The 21,201-nt window shown below is 37.9% G+C and overlaps 1 protein-coding gene across 2 annotated transcripts in view; it reads right to left on the reverse strand.

Annotated features, from left to right (window-relative positions):
- The window catches only part of LOC124164181 (prion-like-(Q/N-rich) domain-bearing protein 25), a 42,062-nt gene extending 21,878 nt beyond the window's left edge, over positions 1 to 20,184 (reverse strand). The window contains exons 1-2 of one of the 2 annotated variants that reach the window (XM_046541388.1): positions 20,082 to 20,184; positions 15,170 to 15,297 (exon numbers count right to left, since the gene is read on the reverse strand). In XM_046541388.1, the coding sequence (XP_046397344.1) occupies positions 15,170 to 15,248 (79 nt within the window). In that variant the 5' untranslated portion in view covers positions 15,249 to 15,297; positions 20,082 to 20,184. Of the gene's footprint in view, positions 1 to 862; positions 949 to 15,169; positions 15,298 to 20,081 lie in introns of those variants that run through there. The other variant, XM_046541387.1, reaches the window with a different exon arrangement.
- Between the last annotated feature and the right edge of the window lie 1,017 nt (positions 20,185 to 21,201).

Raw genomic sequence — 21,201 nt, forward strand, 5'->3', positions numbered from 1 at the left:
TAACACTGCGAAGGCACTCCTGTTCAGCTACGTTGTCCCGAGATTCAAGAACCGAAACAAGTTTTGAGATCACTATGTTCTCCTAGTGCAGCCCGTCGAGGCACTGAGTGAAATTGACGAGAGAAGTTGTGATACCTATAAGGACGTCGGTATAATTACGAGAGAATTCCATGTCCCCCCAGTGCTCCATCAACCTAGCGAGCATCTCAGTAACCATAGCAGCCAAAGATTCGCCACCAGAGGAGTCGGAGATTCAGGGGAGTGGAATCGCTTAGAGAATTACGCAGCTGGTATGTGCATGAGTCGCGCACCCACGCCCTCCGTAGATTCTATAGAGTTTGGACGTCCACATCGGACACAGAGATGCAGGCCGAATTCACATCGTCCACATCGGACACAGAGGCAGACTTACATTCGCAACAGGTGAGGTATTGACCGCGCCGCGCGGCTGAATTGCAAATTCCGCTGGAGGGCATTGCGATAGAAGTAAGCGCGCTAAAGAAATTCGGGGAGCACAACCTTGCAGCTCAAGAGAAAATCCTAGCTTTGACATATAGTAAATTCGGAGAAGATATTTTCTAAGACGATGTGAAACATATCCTACGTGTACCGTGATACTATGATACCGTCAGAAGTGATCACGAGATGGATAACTCATTAAAAACCAGGTAAATGTAGTGCTTAGTATGGATCGATAAAGGAGTCTCAGTATTACAACCAAGATGATCTCATAAAACCTCACCATTCAGTAATTGCATGAATGTGTCAGATTTCATAGTGATCTGTGACACGATCCCGAGGTCTATAGATCTCAAATACGCAACAATCACTATTTACATAAACATAAAGTATGCGTACGTACCTTGAGTAAAAATTGTAGAAGTGTACAACGCCAGCTATATAAGGAAAAGTCTTGCGTTCCTCCCATCTGAAACAGGAGTGCACTTTCATCGCCAATTCATCATTTGTATATGTGTCATGTGTCCATGGAGATTATCCGCTGGGCGCCATATCTTTCTGTAGGCATTCCAATCAGATAACCGATATCTCGGAAGTATTTCGCTATCGTTTATTTCCGTTTACTCGCGGAGAAGAACTATGTCATCATCGCAACGTCATTTCTGGAGCTATTCAAGGCACTGAGGTGGAGGAAGAGGTCGCAAGCCATACCCAGAAATACGTAAGACGATGGTAGTTAGCGTGGATATTCCGCGAAGTAAAACTGATTTCGTTCTATGCATCAGCATTATTGTAATTAATTTGAAATACGTCATTATTTAAAGGCGTTTAAGTACCATCTGACCACCACCTGACCATCCACCGCAATTCAACTCCGCCTTCAGGAGTGACATCACGTAATAGAATAGGTCAGGTACTATACTCCTTCCGAGCGTCTGCTCAACCTCACCCAACCTATCTTTGCCATTACTTTTCTAGTGGCCCTCCAAGTTACTTCCTAAGCAGCAATCATCTGTTTCATTGTTTTAAACTTACTTTTGTAAAATTTATATTTACTGGTTCACATAGTGTTTTGATAATTTAAATTCTTTTTATTATTTTTACATGGTTTAACTATACTAGTCATTACTAATAACAAGGGTAAGCCTGCAGCACATTATATCGGACACTCATATAGGGAGTCAAGGAAGAAGGTAGATGGTAAATAGCTTGGGCTTCCTTATTTCTAAGAAGACAGCGGCTGTATTCTTTTTATCGCTCCAATAGGGTTGACTAGGCGCTCTTTTCATTGAGCGGTTTTTTGCGACACCGTCTTAACCCGCTCTCTTCGGAATTGGCCTTTCGCGGCAGGAGGGAAATTAAACAGAAATGTCCGCATGCATATCATATTGCAAATTTATTTAATCTTCAATTTGCAAAGCTTTTTGCGCTACCATCAAATTAATCATGCCGCGCCATGGACGAGATTGATAAAATATAAACAACAAATGGTGATTTGAGCAAATTAAAAGAAACACTTTGTGCTTTATTACCAATTTATTTTCACGGTACTTCTACGGTTACGACGCAGCGTCGTCATCTTCAGATACAGGACGCCGCTTAGTGGTCTGGATATGGAAAAAAGGTGGACAAAAATAATTTTTCGACTTTCTTGAAAATCGCTTATTCTATATAAGTTATGTAGTAATATGTCTAGGGTATCACCTTTCATGCTTACTTTTTTATAAAAAAATATCTGTTTCGATATATTGCGTCAAACCAGCACTATTTCTAATGGAAACTTGCCTTATTCGTTTTTCGAAATTTACGTCTTTTAAATTTATTTTTGGCTTTACCTCGCCAATTATGTTCATACACTAACTTCATGCTATAGTAAAATAGACATTACACTGTCATAAAATATAGGTTTAAACCTTTTAGAGATGTTTATGATTGGTATAGGATTAATTGAAGAGGAGTCATTTTTTTCGGAAAAATTCACATAAATTTTGAATTATAAAAAATACGTCGATTTGCGCGGATATGGATATTGTTGACAATAAAATACAGTATTATCAAGCTATTAGTAAAGAAATCAGCAGCAAGTTTTTGCAAGTAAGCAAGTAACAACGATTTATGTGCCTAGCCGTGGTAGACGTGAGGGTCGACATACGTCGACATCAGCGCAGTGTAGGCACATGGTAAAATGTGTCTCATGTCCAGAATCAGAAAAATAAGAAGTTTAGCATTAGAAATATTATTTTATACTTTTTATCGGTCACCTTTGATCTATGTGTGGAGCAATAGAATAATTTCGGTCTTCGAGGTTAAGCGCAGTTCTGACGCTGGGAGAGGAGGAAAAATATTTTATTCGATCGCTTCTCAGAACGACTTCAATTGCGTTTTGGTAATCGTTTGAAGTAAATACGACAGGCTACATGCACTGCTACTGGGAAAACCCACCACCGGCTTCCCTTTCTTTCAATCCGAAGTGGCAAGGGACGCGTTACCCGAATACTTGCCGAACCTTAGGGAATTGGGAATGGGGCCTTGTAGTGGGGATATTTTGCTATCTCAACTTGGCGCACCATCCAAATTGAGGTTATTGCTTTCCTAGTGGCGGTCTGGTATGCAAGGGAAGCTGCACGTGTTAATAGATGAGGTCTTTACCCTTCATATGCCTCCTTTTGGACTGGTTTTATTGCAGGTCCGCCGCTAGCATGCATTTTCGCACAAAATTCAAACATTTCACATTTATCTTTACGGGGTCCAACTCTACCCCTACAAGTTATTCAGGGGATTACTCACGTTCCCATAGGCAAACATTACTCCTCTTGTTTACCCCATCCAAATTTCGGTGGGACCTTTTTGGTACTCTTCAGTGTCTCCTTTTCTATCGATGTGAACACATGGCCATCACTAATAGAGAAGTCCTATTTCGGCTATAGTTTTTGTTATTAAAGTGATCTGGCAAAGGTTTTAGTGTCGTGATAACTAAAAAAATTGTGACTTAGTGATTTATTATAGTTCATGACAACCACAGAAATTATGATTGTTGAGCAGGTATACTATATTTCATTTATTTCCTTTTCTAGTTTTCGTTTTTGAAAACTGGTCTGAGACGAGGCACCACACTAAATTAGTCATGTTTTTCCTTTCATTTGCTATTCAAACTTTTTAGAAAGAAGACTTTTGAGTAGCTTTTTGCTAACCTGTGTTTTTTATTGTTGACTGTCAAAAAAGCCGTGGACATTTACGCGGCGAGTACTGCACGAAAAAATGTTGAAGAAAAAAGGGAAACCATGGATGCTCGAAAGTAGAATCTGATGGCGTATCTAGAGATTTGTTTCAGATTACACGGAGATGAGGAGGAAAAACTTAGGAGCTTATTAATTTTTTGAACATCTACTTATTCCTGCGAGAGAAGATTTCTTTCACAGTTTGTTCACGATCAAGCTCTTTTTTTTGGAGAGGAATGATGCTTGGTTGGATCAAATTGTTGATTTCCCTGGTGTTGTACTTCGCAACCTTCCGAGGACCTAAGGTTCGTATTTTCCTAGTATTCAAATGATGACATAGGGTTCCCTGGGCTATTGTTTTAGTAATCTAATTTTTTAACACGTACCTCCTGCATAAGAAGGGGTAGGCCAAGTAAACAGTTCACTGACGTAACTAAGCGCTAAAAATTGGGAAAACTAAGTTGCTTAGGAATAGTAACTCCCCTGCAGAGTTATCTTTTGCCAAAGCAATGAAACTAAGAGAGGAAGGACATGGCGCAGAAGCGTCTTTTGTTAAAGAGGCAACAATGACTACCCCTACACGAGCAAGACGAATACTTACAAAGTTCAAGATGGAATAGAAGCTCATCTCTGCAATGCCACCTGACGATTACATTAGTACATTAGGGACTGAATTGAGCAAATGCCAGGGCCTTAAAGATCTTCCCCAGGAGGTCCGTTATCTCTTGATTTTGCAAGAGTCGCAAAATTCTGCGAGCGAATGCGAAGAGGAGGAGGATGGGTGGGATTCAGAAGAATCTGAGGCTTAATAATCATAATACATAATTGCAAAGTTATAAGGCATTAGCCATGCTTATATGAGAATAAAAGAGTCGCTAAAATACTATTTTCATAACTATGTAATAATTACTTTTTACATACAGGAGTACCTCGGGAAGTCTTTGGAAGTCTGTGTGAAGAAGTGCGACTTTTCACGTACCTGACAGCTATTCTCTGCGCGCGTTCAGACTCTGTTTTTAAGCCTATTTCATCAGGATCCCGAACACTGGTAGTGTAAATGGGGTCTGAGGAGAGAGAAGTAGCTAATTCCCCTTACTTTGTCGTCGCACTTTTCTAGTATTCTTTGAACAAAACCCAATTTACGATTATCTTGACCTGATTGTTTCGGAATACTTATATATTTTAAGTATAATACGATACATACAGGTATTAAATAAACAAAATCGCATGACTGTTACCCCCTTTGGAAGCCTCCAGGGTAGAGGTGGGAATTTCGGTTCATTTGGTGAATTCGGTTCATGGGATTTGATTCATGGCATTGAATCGGTTCTTTAAATCGTTCATAATGAACCGAATGAGCCGTGGGAATATCGAATCCATATAGATTTCGAATCATTGAGAATCTCGAATCTGTGTGAATCTTGAATCCATGTAGAATACATTATGCGTACCTATGTCACTAGGTGTAATGTATTAATCATGCTTGAACCCACGGGAATCTCTCAACCTGCTGCATTTCAAATAGCGTGACGGATAGCAATTCACAGTGATTATTATTATTCATTTTAAAGGCATCTCTAATAAATTGTTTTTAGATTTTAAAACCACTTCGATTTTTCTGAATTTAACGCTATGCAAAATTAGTAGTCCAGAATAAATTAATTGTGACATGCAATTATTCTTAATGTAAATAACTCTTAAACGAAGATCAATCCGTCAGGTTACAGGCATTTTTAACTGTTCTATTTCATGAAGACTTTAATCAAAGACTTTTTCACTTATAAGGACATTTAATCATTCCCCTGATATAGTCAGAAGAATACTTATAGCTCTGATTACTCCGTGAAAAAGATTTTATCATGTTCTACGAAATCCGAGTATACTTAGTTCCGCCACACAAAAATACATACCGCATATTCCTACGAGTAAAAAAAAAATAGTAATTATGGCGAAGAGTTCATTTTTATTGCCAACCTTTAAGGCCATTCTTCAAGATCAAATGATGATTCACCGCCTTTCATGGGTTGCATCAACGCAGCCAAGCCGAATTCAAATCGTTCTCATTGAATGATTTGGATTCTGTGGTTTTGAATCTTCCATCGTTCATTTTGAATGATTTGGATTCGGCGGATTTAAATCTTCCACCAACCGTTCATTTTTAACGATTCGAGTGGAAAACGTAGATTCAATTCATTCGGGTCATGCCCGTGAATCGTTCATTTTGAAGGACACAGTTTTACCTCAGGGTGCGAGGGAGCCGTCCGTGGAAGTGATACATAAAACGAGTCAAACACCCAAACAAAATTTTTATTTATTATATATACATTGCTGATTATTTTATTTTCATTCTGGGGCTGTGATCACCATCATAGCATGGAAATGTATTGTGAGCCTGTCCGTATAGATGGCACAACATCCCAGAATAAAAAATAACTTTCTATCAATCCTGTGAGTGTGAAGATAATTTTTTTAAAAGATATTTTATTCGCAGTCTTCTCGAAGTTTACTGGTATTTCCAATACATGTGTGCATGAATCACCAGTGGTCATAGAAAACTTTACAGCCAGAAAAAATGAACCGTATTAACATATCTGGAACATGAGGTTTATAGTAGTTGTGTGGCAAATAATTCAATTACAAACAAATTCCACTCCATATATAGGATTTTAACGTCAAAATGACGAAAACGATATTGTGAGCACAGCCATGGATAGGAGCAGAAGTATTCGTAACGTAGATATGTCAAGCCCACAGGACCCTGTAATTGGTTTTAAAAGAACTTGCGTTAAAACTTAAACTATTTTTCAATACTCCAATGAAATATTAATGAACAAATTTGAGCGATGCGGGCGAAAATAAATTGTCAGAGCGAAAAAACAAGAGGAATGGTTCTCTTAAAAAATATTTTGCCGCAAGTTACTGGCTGACTGATACTGATACTGACCGAAATTGCAAGCACCTTCAACTACGTCAAAATAGTAGCCGTCTTTGCAAACACACCGGAAGCCGCCCGACACCAATCGACACACTGCAGCTGGATCTGGGCAATGATGTTCTTTATCGCAGTGCACTGAAACGTAAGAGTTTGCCAGAATCATTTTACCCCTCTTTAGCCCTACCGTGATCGTGCCTATAAAACTGTGTGGCGCATATCAGGTACCCCTTTCATAAATTATATCTTGTATTTTAGTCTCCACTGTCATTCAACAACTTGGCTCTTTTCTTATGATATAATATCTTGTTTTATATAATTTATGAATTAATTGTTGGATGCATTTAGGTTTTTAATTTACGTTTGTGCAAAATGGCAGGGATCATTCATATTTTGCTATTGTAGCTGTACATTGACTAACATGCTATGAAAAAACGCGCACTTTCGTAGTATTCTTTAAACAAAACCCATTTTACGATTATCTTGACCTGTTTTTCCCGAAAACTTATACATTAAATATTATACTATGCATACAGGTATTAAATAAATAAAAATCACATAACTGTTACACTCTTTGAAAGCCTCCAGTGTAGATACCCCATTTATAATGCTTAAATTATATTTTGTATATTAGTCTCCACTGTCATTCAACAGCATGGATCTTTTTTTAATGTTATAAATCTTGTTTTATATAATTTATAAATACATTGGTGGCTACATTTAGGTTTTTAAATTACGTTTGTGCGAAATGGCAGGAATCCTTCATATTTTGCTATAGTTACTGCGATTCATTGTTTGCTATTGTAGGTGTATATTGACTAACATGCTATGAAAAAAACAAGTGCAATAGGTGCCATGGTGTGGAATATTGGCGTAATTGGATTTATAATATAATAAAATTTATTGAATTCAACTTTAATCCATGCACTCGTATAACAAACAGGTTTTTTTCCCCTCCAGCTAACAGCTATTGGTGGGGTAACTACTCAGTTACCCCACCAATAAAAATGCTATAAAAAAAAAATAATAAAAATAACAGCTATTGGTGGGGTAACTACTCAGTTACCCCACCAATAAAAATGAAGTGTCAAAAACAAGTGAAATGTAATAACTCATTCATCGCTAAAAAAACGACAAAGTAGTAGAGCTCAAATAAAAAAATATCGAAGTGATGAAATAAAAAATGAAAATTTAATGCAAAATTAACATAATTTGGGGTAACTGAGTTACCCCGAAAGTCATGGAAGGGTCATTGAGAATGAGCATTTGCGTATTACTGTAAATAGAACTTTTAATTACTATAGCAGTACGGAATGCTCTGGACATCTCGTGACTTCGAATACTTTGCCTGTTTGAGATAGCGATATATTCAAGGCATCCGGAAATTAACTTTATAAATGCCGGATTGGTGGATGGAATCTATTTTGTCTTTGTTACGACACAAAACTTTACCGAGAGTGTCCGGGGTTGTAGAAAGAAAAATTGAACTTATTTTTGGAGAATTCGCGAGCAAGCCTGTTGGAAAGATCTCCCACAAACAGTATCCGGTATCTTTCTTTAGATATCTTTGCGATGAGGGGAAGGGAGCAAAGATATGAAATAGCTCGCGTTTGGAAATTTGCTAAGAACTAAATATAACACAATATTTTAACTCATAGTTCTATCAATGACCACATGTTTTCACTAAGAGGGAATATTTAAAACTAAACCCTCTGTCCCGATTGCTGACGGATGGACAGGTGAGAGCTGGTAACCAATATGCGTGTTACACGTCCAATAATGTTCGGAGAGAGCAGCAATATAGTCATGCATATTACGGAGAATACAGCTCCAGCTGACTTTCGAAGGGCTTTTTCTCAGAAACGTAAATCTAAGAGAAAAAAATGCGGTGACAATTTTGCAGATCATTTTCTGATCTACAATTTTTATCTGAGCAATTTTTATAATAAAACTAACCGTTTGGCCAAAAAAATGAAAAAAAAAACATTTTTGTGACCTTTGACCTGGAATAAAATTTTTGAACACACGGTATCGATGAGAACTTTTCAGGATTTCATTAGATTGGTATCATTAAGGTTCATGAAAATTTTCAGCTTGTTGGGAATTTATGCAAGGGTCAACAATGTCTATTTTGACCGGGCTAAATATTGGACCTGTTTCCATAATTTTGAAAAATCTACGAACAGATGCTCTATGTGCATGCAATGCAATTATTAATGTGATATGCAATTTTCATGAATGGTGTCAATGAAAGACTTATCCATCGACTTTCAGTGATGTTAAAATCCCTATCCTGCGGCTATGAGATAAATAATGAAGCCCTCAGCCAATGTTGCATGGAAATAGCTGAGCTATATATCGAGCTTTATGGTTGGTATTACAGCTGCCCATGCTACATAAAGTGCTGATACATGGAAGAGCAATTTTCCTCTGAAATTCGTTATGAACGAGTTTTGCTGTACTTCAGGAAACTAGCTTATGCATAGCACTACCACTATTTGCTGGTAGATAAATGGAAGTAGTTCACGAACTTACTGGAAATGCACTTATCCCCGGCTGCATTTTCTCTAAAGCCTTCATTACATTTGCAGGTATATTTGTCGAATTCAGTGTTGCAAAATGCGTTCTCAATGCACATGTCGTTATCTCGGCACGAGATCCCAATTCCTGAAAAAAAACAAATGTGAGGAAAATTTGAATTAATGCATTCATAAAAGTTTTATAAAAAATTCTCCGATCGAGTACATATAATGTGCGGTGGAAATATTTCTGAATAAAACTATTCTTTTGCCTCTTTTACTCCAAAATGAAATTTAAATCGTGCATGAATAAGATTAAAAGACGAGTTCACCTTAAAAGATCCGAGTTTTCATTCACGTAGAACTGGAACTCATTTAAATAGTGCGTATTTATTGGATACAGGTTCACCTAAAAGCACATTGTCAACAGAAGAGTACTTTTTACACTAAGTACTATATATTGTGAGATTTATGGGCACAATTTTGGAATTGGATGGGATAGTACCCAGAGAAGTGGAAAAAATGGAACGTGAAATGGTCACATTTTAGCAGGACTTTTAAGTTTTATCTTTGAGCGTGTTCAAATGTGTGCGTATCCGGCAGGGTGGCCAACCATAGACATTGTGTGACGTGACGTAGCATACGGTAATGAGAAAACGGCGCAAAGGACGCGTCAGACGCAATCAAAAGTAGCACTGCGGGGTTTGATAGCATGAGAAGCACCTACGAACTAACTTTGGTTGCAATCCGTGTAACCGTATGGAAGCGCATAGCGGACAAACGAACGGATATCCTCTATTACATACATAGATCGATGGTCCTTACCATAGTACTCATAATACTCCCCAATCAGGTCCATGTTGGCCATGGTCGACTGATTTTAAATCCCTAGATTCAATTCCTTTATTATATTCCAAAATAGTCGTACATAGAATCCCAATTTGAAGCAATATGTCCTCTGATGGTATTATGTCCTCTCTCTCTCTATATCCAACCAATGTAACCTTAGACTCAAAATTGATTTAAAATGACTGCATAATATCCTTAACTCGACTTCGGACTGCCCTGAATTCCTCTCTCTGTTGCATTTTAGTATACCGACTCATTCCCCCCGCTCGCTCTCCCTATTCCATCTGCCTATTCCCAGAATCTCCCAAACCAAGCGCTCGCCTTTATATCGCTTGTCCTCCCTTCCAAATTCATTCCCTCCCTCCATCGATCCTTTTTACGTATCATTCAACAATTTCACCGTACAATCTATGTCCCATCTACAATTCACCTGCTCTTGTTTAACTATTCCATTTGATGAGGGAGAAAGAATATTTAAGTGCCGGCAGAAACAGCAAAGATGATAAAAGTAATTTTGACAGTAAACATGTAACTTCCATTGGAGTGTTGTTGGTGGTTCTCGGGTATTGCTGTGTAGATAACATTTTCACTCAACGTTTCACTCCTACTGGGAGCGTTATCAAGAGAATGGGAGGAAACCGTTCTCGTCCCGAGCTTATATTTGTTTTTCGTTACCCATTGTTGACCCAATTTTGAATTTTAGGCAATAGCCGTTGGTCATTACATTGGGTCAGGAACCCTCTCCATATACGGCTGAGGTTATATCCATCCTCCCTATTAAAGTTGTTAGGGCTTTTCGCTATCTCGATGGATTCACGTATAAGACGCGGATGATGTTCTTCCGTCTTCGCCAATACCCGTGTAGCATTAAACATTATTTTATTCCCAGAGCTGGAGGCATAATGTTCAGCGACAGCTGATGCGTCCCACTGATGATGTTTTAACGCTCTTTCGTGCTCTTTAAGCCTTTGGGAGATAGAACGCTTGCTCTGTCCCACGTAGCTACTGCCACAGCAGCAGGGAACCTCATACACTCCCACAGATTGAAGGGGAGGATGGCTATCCTTTGGTGAAGGTAGGATATTTTGAATTTTCTTCACCGTGCAGAAGCGAGTGATATTTCCATAGGAGTGATATTAAAAGGGATATACTAAAACTATGCAACGACTGCCGCGATTAAGATTCTACAGAGCAGGTAGAAATTAAAAAAAAATAATAACCAGGACAACACTCTCACAAACCCATCTGTTTCACCTGCCCTGGCGGCAGCTTCAAAATTCATCCCTTCTTCCGTTTCCGAACAAAGGTTACAATAATTAAGATAAACACACAATAATGGACGACTTTTCGTAACTAAGGCTACAATAATAAGATAAACACACAATAATGGACGACTTTTCGTAACTAAGGCTACAATAATAAGATAAACACACAATAATGGACAACTTTTCGTAACTAAGGCTACAATAATAAGATAAACACACAATAATTGACGACTTTTGATGATAAATCCTTACTCTGAAATGATAACTATTCATCGAAACTCGGGTTACTTTATTTAGAAAGAAGAAGTGGTATAAGTAACATATATTAATCCAAGAAATTATACGTCCCGTCTGTCAGCACTTGGATGTTTTTTCCCTCCCCCCCTGGTTTCTTCTGTGATAGTTTTTATGTTGTTATTTTATTTTGCCTCATTTCATGATTTTTGTGTAAATTTCAGTTTAAATTGGCGTCACGGCTGTATGTGAAAAATGATTCAATTAAATACATTGATAAAGAGCCGCCATACGGGAAAATCAGCATATTGGATATCATTCTACCTAGGATGCTCGTTCTCATAACTAGTGCTGTCCTGGATTCATTCCTGCCCGAATTGCGACACAGCAGATATCAACCAATCAACTTTTCTCTTCCTTTCTTCACCACTGTGACCGGAAATCATGCCTAAGAACATGAAGTTTTCTTCGATCTAACCGGAGTTATTTTTATTCAATTGTAATCCTCGCCGTGATAATTTTTCGAGTCCTTTGGCGAAAAAAACAACTAATGCAAGATTTCAGTGTACCTGGCGATATGATAGTTGCTAGACTTCTCGGGTTTCCCCAAGGTAACAGGTTCTGAGAATGATTGGAAGATGACAACAAGCCATTTGCAAGGGTTGTTTCAAGTATTTAAGGTTAAGTCCTGGTAATCCTTAACTAAGTAGCATTCAATAAAATTTCCATGGCATCAAATACCGTGTGATTCAGCAAGAGAACTAGAAGCACGGTAGGGGTAAAAAACCCTTTTTATTTTAAATCAATGTACTCTCATTTATTTTAATATGTTATGTGTTATTTTTTTTTGAATGTTCATAAATATGATCTTAAACTCGCCAGAAACTTTCTCCTCGTTTTTCCACTCTATCGGTTTCTATGTGTTGACACATTAATCACAAGCATTATAACCCAAAAATACAGCAAGAAAAAGAAACAATTGACGTTAACACGGATGTAACGTCAGTCCTCCTAAGACCCGCCAAATGTAAGTTGTAAGCATTGATAAAACCTCGGATTTTTCCTCATTAGATTCCAAACCTCGTATATAACGTCAAAAAAATCCGGCTCCCCGCAAAAATTTAACCTTTGTAAAAATGGCTAATATGGGTGACGTGACATTGAGAAGCCACACTTGAAGCAACTCAGCATTCCCAAAAATAGCACAGAACATTGTCTTTTCTGAGAGGAATATCCAAAAGAAAAGTATAGATTTCTTTCAGCAGTGGGGCTTCATTTACACGTGCATTTTCATAAGGAAAGATCCAGCACCTGAAGAGATAACTGTTAAGGTTATGAAATAATAACTTTGAAAGTGAATGAAAAGAAACAAAAAAATTAACTAAAGGAATGACTTTTAAAATGAAAAAAAATAATATTTTAAGTTACTATAAAAATGGCTTTGAAATCAACATTATAGCCACATGTATCTTTTACTTTCAACAATTACAGTGTCTGAGTAGTTATCTAACCTTTTACCTTCCATTTTTCAGAGTTCAATTTCTAATATTAAATGTTAATTTTGTGTAATTTTTCTAATTTAATCTCACGTGCAAGGCATATGTGTAGATCCGGAGCGGGCGTGTACGGATGATTGCAGACACATGTGTTGTTTCCTCCCTCCAAGTAACAGTATGAATTCCGGGGGCACTCCGAGTTGTTGATGCAATCAGATCCAATGTCTCCATGGGTTACTGCAAAGATTAATGTCAAGAATAACGACATCATCGAAAAAGGTCATAGAATAAACAATACAAAATTTCTTCCCGTGAAACATAAAAGAAGAGCAGATCCCCATCCGAGCAGATCCGGTTGCAAACAAGCATATAGACCGTGTATTACACGTATTTTATCTCGTGTAAAAACCGTTATTACCCGTGTAAATCGGAATAAACCTCGAGTATAAATGGTCGTATGTCCGCTAAAAAGCGGATAATATACGTGTATGCACAAGGAAGCCAATTGGGGAACGGTGTAGTTATCCCATTCTCCACCACGGACAGGGCTTCTTGAAATAGTATAGTTGATGACTGGAAAATGGCAGTAAGAACGCAAACGGTGCCACTTCACTTATAACAAACAGGTAAAAAGACAAAGACAACATATTCGTTCAAAAAGTTTCATTATCTTCTCAGGAAATGGTTCCTCGGTATAAAATAATTCATCACGAATTACGTACAGGACAAAATATGAGTGGTGATCATGTGACAAAAAAGTGGTGATGATGCGAAAAATGAATGTGAATGACATAATGGACAGGATGATAGCAAATATGAGATCGTGGATGGCTCTTTAAAGAACTGCTGAATAGTTTAAAAACCAAAAAATCTTGGGAAAACCGCAAGTTGTTTCACTGAGCTTAAGCGAACGAGGATAAAAACCAAATATTTGAGGTCATTGATGATTCCAGTTCGAGTCGCACAAGTTATATCCTTAAGTGATTGTTTTCCCAGCATTCAATTTGCGTGGTGCGAGGCTATGACGGAAATAATTCGAAATTACTGGGAACTTAAAATTGATAGACATCATATCATTCTAGTTGCAATTGATGATTAACTGGTTCGCACCTCGATAGAAACATATATATAGTCCTAGTAAAATATACGCCTCTATAATATATTTTGCATGATGAGTCGTAACCAGATTTCGTTGGGAAAATTTTCCTGGCATTAAGGCAGACGATTAAATTGAATCATTTGTCTTTTAACTTTAATTACGTTTAGATTACTGCAGACCACAGCATATGCAGTACAAAATTTTGCTACATGTTTTTTTTTATAAGGTTCAAGGGAGTTGCCCCAAATTGACACAGCAAGTACACGTGTAAAAATGGGCGAATTCTCGACTCCTTACACCAAATTCCGACTTGGTATATACGAGTAAAATACCCTTGTATGGGAGAAGTCATCGTTACCGGACACTTTCCTTAGTCCCAATTCCCAAATGACCATTTTCCCTAAAATACTATTTTCCTCGTGTTTAAAAATACTAACGTATTACTTCCCTATAAATCCAATTATTAATAAAAATCGAAAGAATTGCAAAGTAATATGAAGTAAAAACATACTCGAGTGGCTGATAAGTGATAATATTCATATTTTACCAATAATATTTGAGATTCGCTGTTCATCTGCATCAATTCTTTTTGGGTACTGCTTTGACAACTGTTCCTTAACTAAGATCTACAATTTTAATTTCTGTGTCTGGGATTCCTTTAGAGTAGAATATAGTAGCTGATAGATAGTAGCTAATGTAATGGCATCCCTACCTTTGTATACGAGCTCAAATCTCAGCGGTGTCAAAGATTTTAAAGAGTAAGCTCAATCCTTGCTTAATTCATTTGTAGAAGAAATTTAAACCACAGAACCACGACCGTTAAATGGGACGTTAAAGCTGTGGTCTCCATGGCGCCTTTCGTTTAGAGCAGGCCAATGATGACGCCGGATTTCTAACCACCTTTTCCAATGGCAAAAATGGCCTAATACTCATCCAAAAAACCACTCCAAACCATATTTTCCCCCCGTTACTCGCTTTTACCCCTTCCGCACTCTTCTCCTGCCTCATAATGACCAGTTAAGAAATGCGGAATCAATTTGTAAATACATGGAATATTATTTTCTATAACTTAAGGAGGAATGAATACCATCGCCTTACCTGAATTACCTGAGGGTAGGAAGAGGATCAGGAGTACGAAGCAAGCGACCACCAAATACGGCAATAGGAATCTCCTCATTTTTCACAACTACCTCTGCATCGATTGGATCCTGAGCAGTATACAATACCTAAAATAAAGAAATAAAGCCCTTTAGATCAGGGGTTCCCAAACTGGGGGCGCGCCCCCCTGGGGGGGTGTGGAGAAAGTGCAGGGGGGGCGTGACACCTAAATGAAATAAATAAAAAAAATTGTGTTTCAGAGAAAGCTGTTCGGAAGTACTTGCCTTTTTCAACAACATACATGTGCGAAAAAGCGTTTTCAACTCTTGTGGCGATCAAAACCAAGTACCGCAACAAACTTGATGTCGAAAGTGACCTTAGCTGTGCTTTGTCTGAAACTCATCCCAGGATCTGTCAACTTATCTAGAACATGCGAGCGCACCCATCTCACTAAATTACATTTTATGTTTTGTTTTTGTAAGTGGGTAGGCCTATTGTTTCACCTTCCTTAAATTGAAAATGTATCTGTGTTACAATGTTAAATTTTGTATCAGTTATTATATTCGTTTTTCATGTAATACTTGTTTTAATTTTCATCATACGTACAATTATTGAATTACCGCATTTAACAGTGAACAAAAAAATCTACCTACTCACCGTATCAAGTAGGCACATACTTGTAGATACGAGTACAAGTACTTGTACAAGTAGGAGTTGGTATATGTACGGCCCCGTGGAAATAGGGTATTGCAAAATGGAAAGCTGATATGTGTAGCGGGGGGGGGCGGGGGGGGTGGTACAAAAAAGTTTGGGAACCCCTGCTTTAGATGATAAAAAATCTAAAATACAAAATCAATCCAGGTATTCTAGGTGAACAACGATAAGATTCTTTCATACTCGATTTTCGCAAGGCATAGTCATAATAAGAGTACGGAAGATGAAAGTTACGACTACTTGCGACGAAAAACCTTTATCATGCATCGATTCCCTCCTATGTTAAGAAAAACGTGAAAGTTGCTCTCCAATTTCAACGAGTTGGTGACGTCATTCGAGTTTTGATTTATCATTTGCTTGTTTATTAAATAAGAAAATTTTACCTCAGTATTTTCTCGGATGTAAAGAATACTTACGTGACGTTCAGAGAAATGCTTGAAAATGTCCACTCTTTATACCCTGGAAATTTCAAGTTTTACACTCATAAATACGTAACCAATGCGTCAAAGTACGACATTTCGTGAGATATTGATCCTTGCGCTCTCGCGGCAATTTCGGTTTAAACTCCCAGAAAGCTCAAGCCCAATTCCAGAACGCGTCAGGCGTTCTTGAATTTTGTGCTCTATGCAAAAAAAATTTTGTTTACTTAGAAAACTAAATACAGCAGAATAAATAGTTTTTCATCAGGAGTAATCAACATTTATATAATTTTCAGTATAATAATGAAACTGACTAAAAATATTATATACAATATTTTTTCATGTGATTAAATACGGGGCCGATATATCGGTATCCGGGGTGATAAAAGGCGAAAACCGAAAGACGACATATCGGCACCTCAAGCGACTTAGGGGTTAAAGAAAAGACAGTGGAGAAGCTTGATGAGGAGTGTAGCTTCGTAGTAGAAACATATAAAAGAATGAATTTTTGTCAATGTTCTTGGTTAACTTGTACAATGACCTGTAATTCAACTTTTAGGCATCACATCAGAGGGAAACGGTTTCAGCAAGAAGGTCAACAGGAAGAGATATTCGCAGACTTATAAAGCGTTCATGAATAGGAAAAGAGCTGATGAAGGGAAGTAACAAAACATTAAAGAAAAGGATATTGAAGAGCCTATCTGGAATGTAGCGCCTTGTAGTACGGAAACATGAATGATTAATTCTCTAGGGTAACCTATAAGAGCAAAGAAAAGCAATTACATATCTTACTCTGACTAGAATCAAAGGAGTATCAATTTAGGCGATTTATTTCGGCAGTAAGAGATAAGTGGCCTTGTGAACGACCGTCATTGAAATTTGGCCATAACCTGGGGAGTTGGGTTTATTGTTAGTATGCTTCGGGTGCTTCAAAGCACATAAAGGGGTAATGTATTGAAAAAATAGTATTAGCGTCGAATGAGACGTAAAAATATCGGAATTTAAGGAAATTGGTAACTTAATACTTCCAGTGGTGGTAATATAATTGAAAGAGTGATTTATTTGACCCGTAGAAATTTAACAAAGCAGTATATTTGATCGCATTCGTATAAGCCCTAGGTTCCTTGAATGACTAAATCCTTGAATAACCGAAAGTCTGAAGGCGTTCTTGAACGAATATACGCATGGCGAAGGCGATTGCGTTCTCAAATTTGTCGACAGCTTTGAGAACGCAATCGCCAAAGAGTCGCAATCGAAAAAATATCCTTTTCCGCCCAAGATTTTTCCCTCCGCTCGCAAGCAGTTGACAAGGCAAGGCGAGAAGCTCGGCACAGCGGTGCCATAATATTTTTTCTTAAGACAAAACCTTGCAACTCCCTTCAAAATTATGATTTTTTGACTAAAAAACTTTGTAGTTTTCTTCAAATTTGATACGGAGCATATAAGGGCCTACGACGTAAGAAACGTAAGTTAGTAGGCGACTACTATTTACCTTACTAAAATCCAAATTTTCTTGCCCTAAAGGGTATTACATCGGCATAACTACATTTTTTCTCAATAATTGTAAAATTGATGAAAACCTTCAAATAAAAAATAGTATTAAGAGTTTTGTGCAGAAGATTCAATTCAATATAGTTGACGGTTACACGACAATTGCGAGACGAAGATAAAGTAAAAAAATACCCGTTTTTAACGTAAATTTAAGGAAATGTTATTTGTAGCCTTTGTTAAAATTTTTAAGTAAAAATTATTGACGCCAATGAATGTAGCGTCTCTTTTTACGTTAGCATACATTGATAAAAAGTGAATAGCGCAATATTAATTTTTATGCTGTTGTTGAGAATACCACGCTCCCGGCCTTATGGGAGATTAACAGGGGAAACGAATCTCCATAAGAACCGATACTGTTAACTGAATGTAGAACGCTCTACCGGAAAGATGCGGAAGTAATCGTTCTCAAATACAGACTCTCTCAACTTTTTGGGGAAATAGATTACACCTAGCCTAAGTTATTGTGAACTGAGACCAGTGATTTCGATAATCAGGTACTCAGGTTGAAAGCGATATGCAGGGAGAGAGAGAAGGTTAAAACTGAATCATGAAAATCATGACGAACCCAACGACTTCCCTTATTTTACGGAGGCGATCATGGATGAAAAGATGGTAATAAGGAAGCCTCACAAATTCATCAGTGATTTCGGATTTAGCTACGTTTTAGTGACTCCTATAATAGCGTAACAAGCATTTGAAGAATGTGTAGAAAATTCATATTTATTCCCAAATGACGAATAACGTTTAAAAACAGTAAATTTTATTTACATATTTAGAAAGATGTTTTTCGTACCCATAGTGGTTACCAAGGACAGGGCGAGCTAAATCTCATTTCAGCTGGACAATACCGTTCTCGGACAAAATTTTGAGGTACTCAGATTCATCTTCTCTACGAGACTTAGTTCTCCCACAAGTTGTTGAATTTTCCAAAGTTTTTTGAAGTCGTGCTAGCAAGTACAGCTTACAGTTATGAGATATGACGGTTTCATTGTCATAGATGGGAGATGCTGAATAATGATTGAAGCTTATGCAATTGGAGTTTCAATTTCTTATAACTTTACCAGCGGCCAGTATGCTTCGAGGAAGTGAATATGAATAAAAACGCACGGTTACGATAGAATAAGAGGTAGACACACGAAAACCGGCGGTAGGAGTAATCAATACCAGATACACTGATATCCTCTCCAAGCGCCGATTCAGTGATTCGATAATTTCATCATCAGCTTGGGGAGTACCACGAACTTTGATAACACTGCGAAGGCACTCCTGTTCAGCTACGTTGTCCCGAGATTCAAGAACCGAAACACGTTTTGAGATCACTATGTTCTCCTAGTGCAGCTTGTCGAGGCACTGGGTGATATTGGCGAGGGGAGTTGTGGTACCTATAAGGAAGTCGGCGTGATCGGAGATGGATTTCCCAATTTCTTTCAGAGACACTTCCATGTCCTCCTTCAATCTAGCGAGCATCTCAGTGACCATGGCAGCCAAAGATTCGCACCCAAAGGCGATGTCCAATCGGAGTTTCAGGGGTGTGGAGTCGCTTACAGAGTTACACAGCTGGGATGTGCATGAGTCACGCACCCGCGTCCTCAGTAGATTCTGTAGAGTTTGGACGTCCACATCGGACACAGAGATGCAGGCCGCATGAAAGGCAGACTTACATTCGCAACAGGTGAGGTATTGACCGCGCGGCTGAATTGCAAATTCCGCTGGAGGGCACTGCGATAGAAGTAAGCGTACTGAAGAAATTCGGGGAGAATAACCTTACAGCTCAAGATAAAGACCTAAATTCGGCATTTAGTTTATTTGGAGAAGATATTTTCTCAAACATTTTGAAAAATATCCTAAGTTTACCGTCATACTGTGGTAGACGTGATCACGAGAAGGAAATAAAGTAAATAGACTGCAAAACATTGAGATTTAAAATGCCATTCTTTCCTAGTACTATTAAAGATAACAACGGTGTCTCAATTAATAGAATTAATGGCGCCACTCGCTAGGATAACTCATTAAAACCCGGGTAATTCTAGTGCTTAGTATGGATCGATAAAGGAGTCTCAGGATTACAACCAAGAGGATCTCATAAAACCTCACCATTCAGTAATTGCACGAATGTGCCAGATTTCATAGTGATCTTTGATACGATTCCGAGGTCTATAGATATCAAGTATCACTCTATAGATAGACAGCAAACACTTTTTACATAAAAATAAAGCATGCGTACGTACCTTTAGAAAAAAATTGTAGAAGGGGACACTTGTTACGTTCCTTCCATCCGACAACGAAGTGCTTTTTCATCGCTATTTCGACAATTGTAGATGTGTCATTAGCCCATGGAGATTATCCGCTGGGCGTCGTATCTTTCTGTAGGCGTTTCAATCAGATAACCGATATCTCGGAAGAATTTGGCATTCGTTTATTTCCGTTTGTTCGCGGAGAAGAACTATGCCATCATCGCAACGTCATTCCGGGAGCTATTCAAGGCAGTAGCCAGCACTGAGGTGAAGGAAGGAGTCGCAAGATATACGCAGAAATAAGTAAGACGAAGGTAGTGAGTGTGGCTACCCCGCCAAGTAAAAATGATATCGTTCCACGCATCAGCATGATTTAATTAATTTGAAAAACTTCTTTCTTTAAAGGTGATAAAGTATTCTAATTTAAAAAAAATAGTATTTAATGAGTTCGTAAATGAATGAATGAATGAACGATTTATCGATGCTTTGGGAAACCTATTACAGTAAAATCTATCTTCAGTTTACATTATGATAAAAATACAATAATTAAGAAATAAGCATTGCATAAGTAAGAGTAATTAAACACTAAGATTTTAACAAAATCAAATTAATCGAATCAAATATCAAACCACTCAAAACTGCAGTGATGCGGTTTTAAAAATTCATGAAATTTCCTTGCATTCGTTCAATTTGAAACTGATATTACTTACCTGGGAAGAGATAGAGCTGAAAAATTCAGACGAGATTCAGCGAAATTTATTCGTGACGCCAGGATAAAAAAGCAGATGTCACTTGAAGAAAGATGAAACGGATGCTTTGGAAAAACTAAGAACGGACGAATAATCGTAATCCTACCATCTGACGTGGGAAAACTCGTGTTTATCATGGATACTTAAGAAAGAGACATGATGATTTAATACCGTTTTACACGGGGCACGGAATTGCGCAGGTTAGAACTGCATTAATTTATAAAATGGCGTGGAATTGCGCGAATGCATGAACGAAATTAAAACATGGGATATTTTGTCATCTCACGTCCACGCATTCTCGCATGTGTTCTAGCAATTCACCGCTTTACACGACTCAATTTTGACTTCGCCTTCGTACACAGGTC

The sequence above is a fragment of the Ischnura elegans genome, chromosome 8, assembly GCF_921293095.1.
Source record: "Ischnura elegans chromosome 8, ioIscEleg1.1, whole genome shotgun sequence".
Classification (NCBI taxonomy): Eukaryota; Metazoa; Arthropoda; class Insecta; order Odonata; family Coenagrionidae; genus Ischnura; species Ischnura elegans.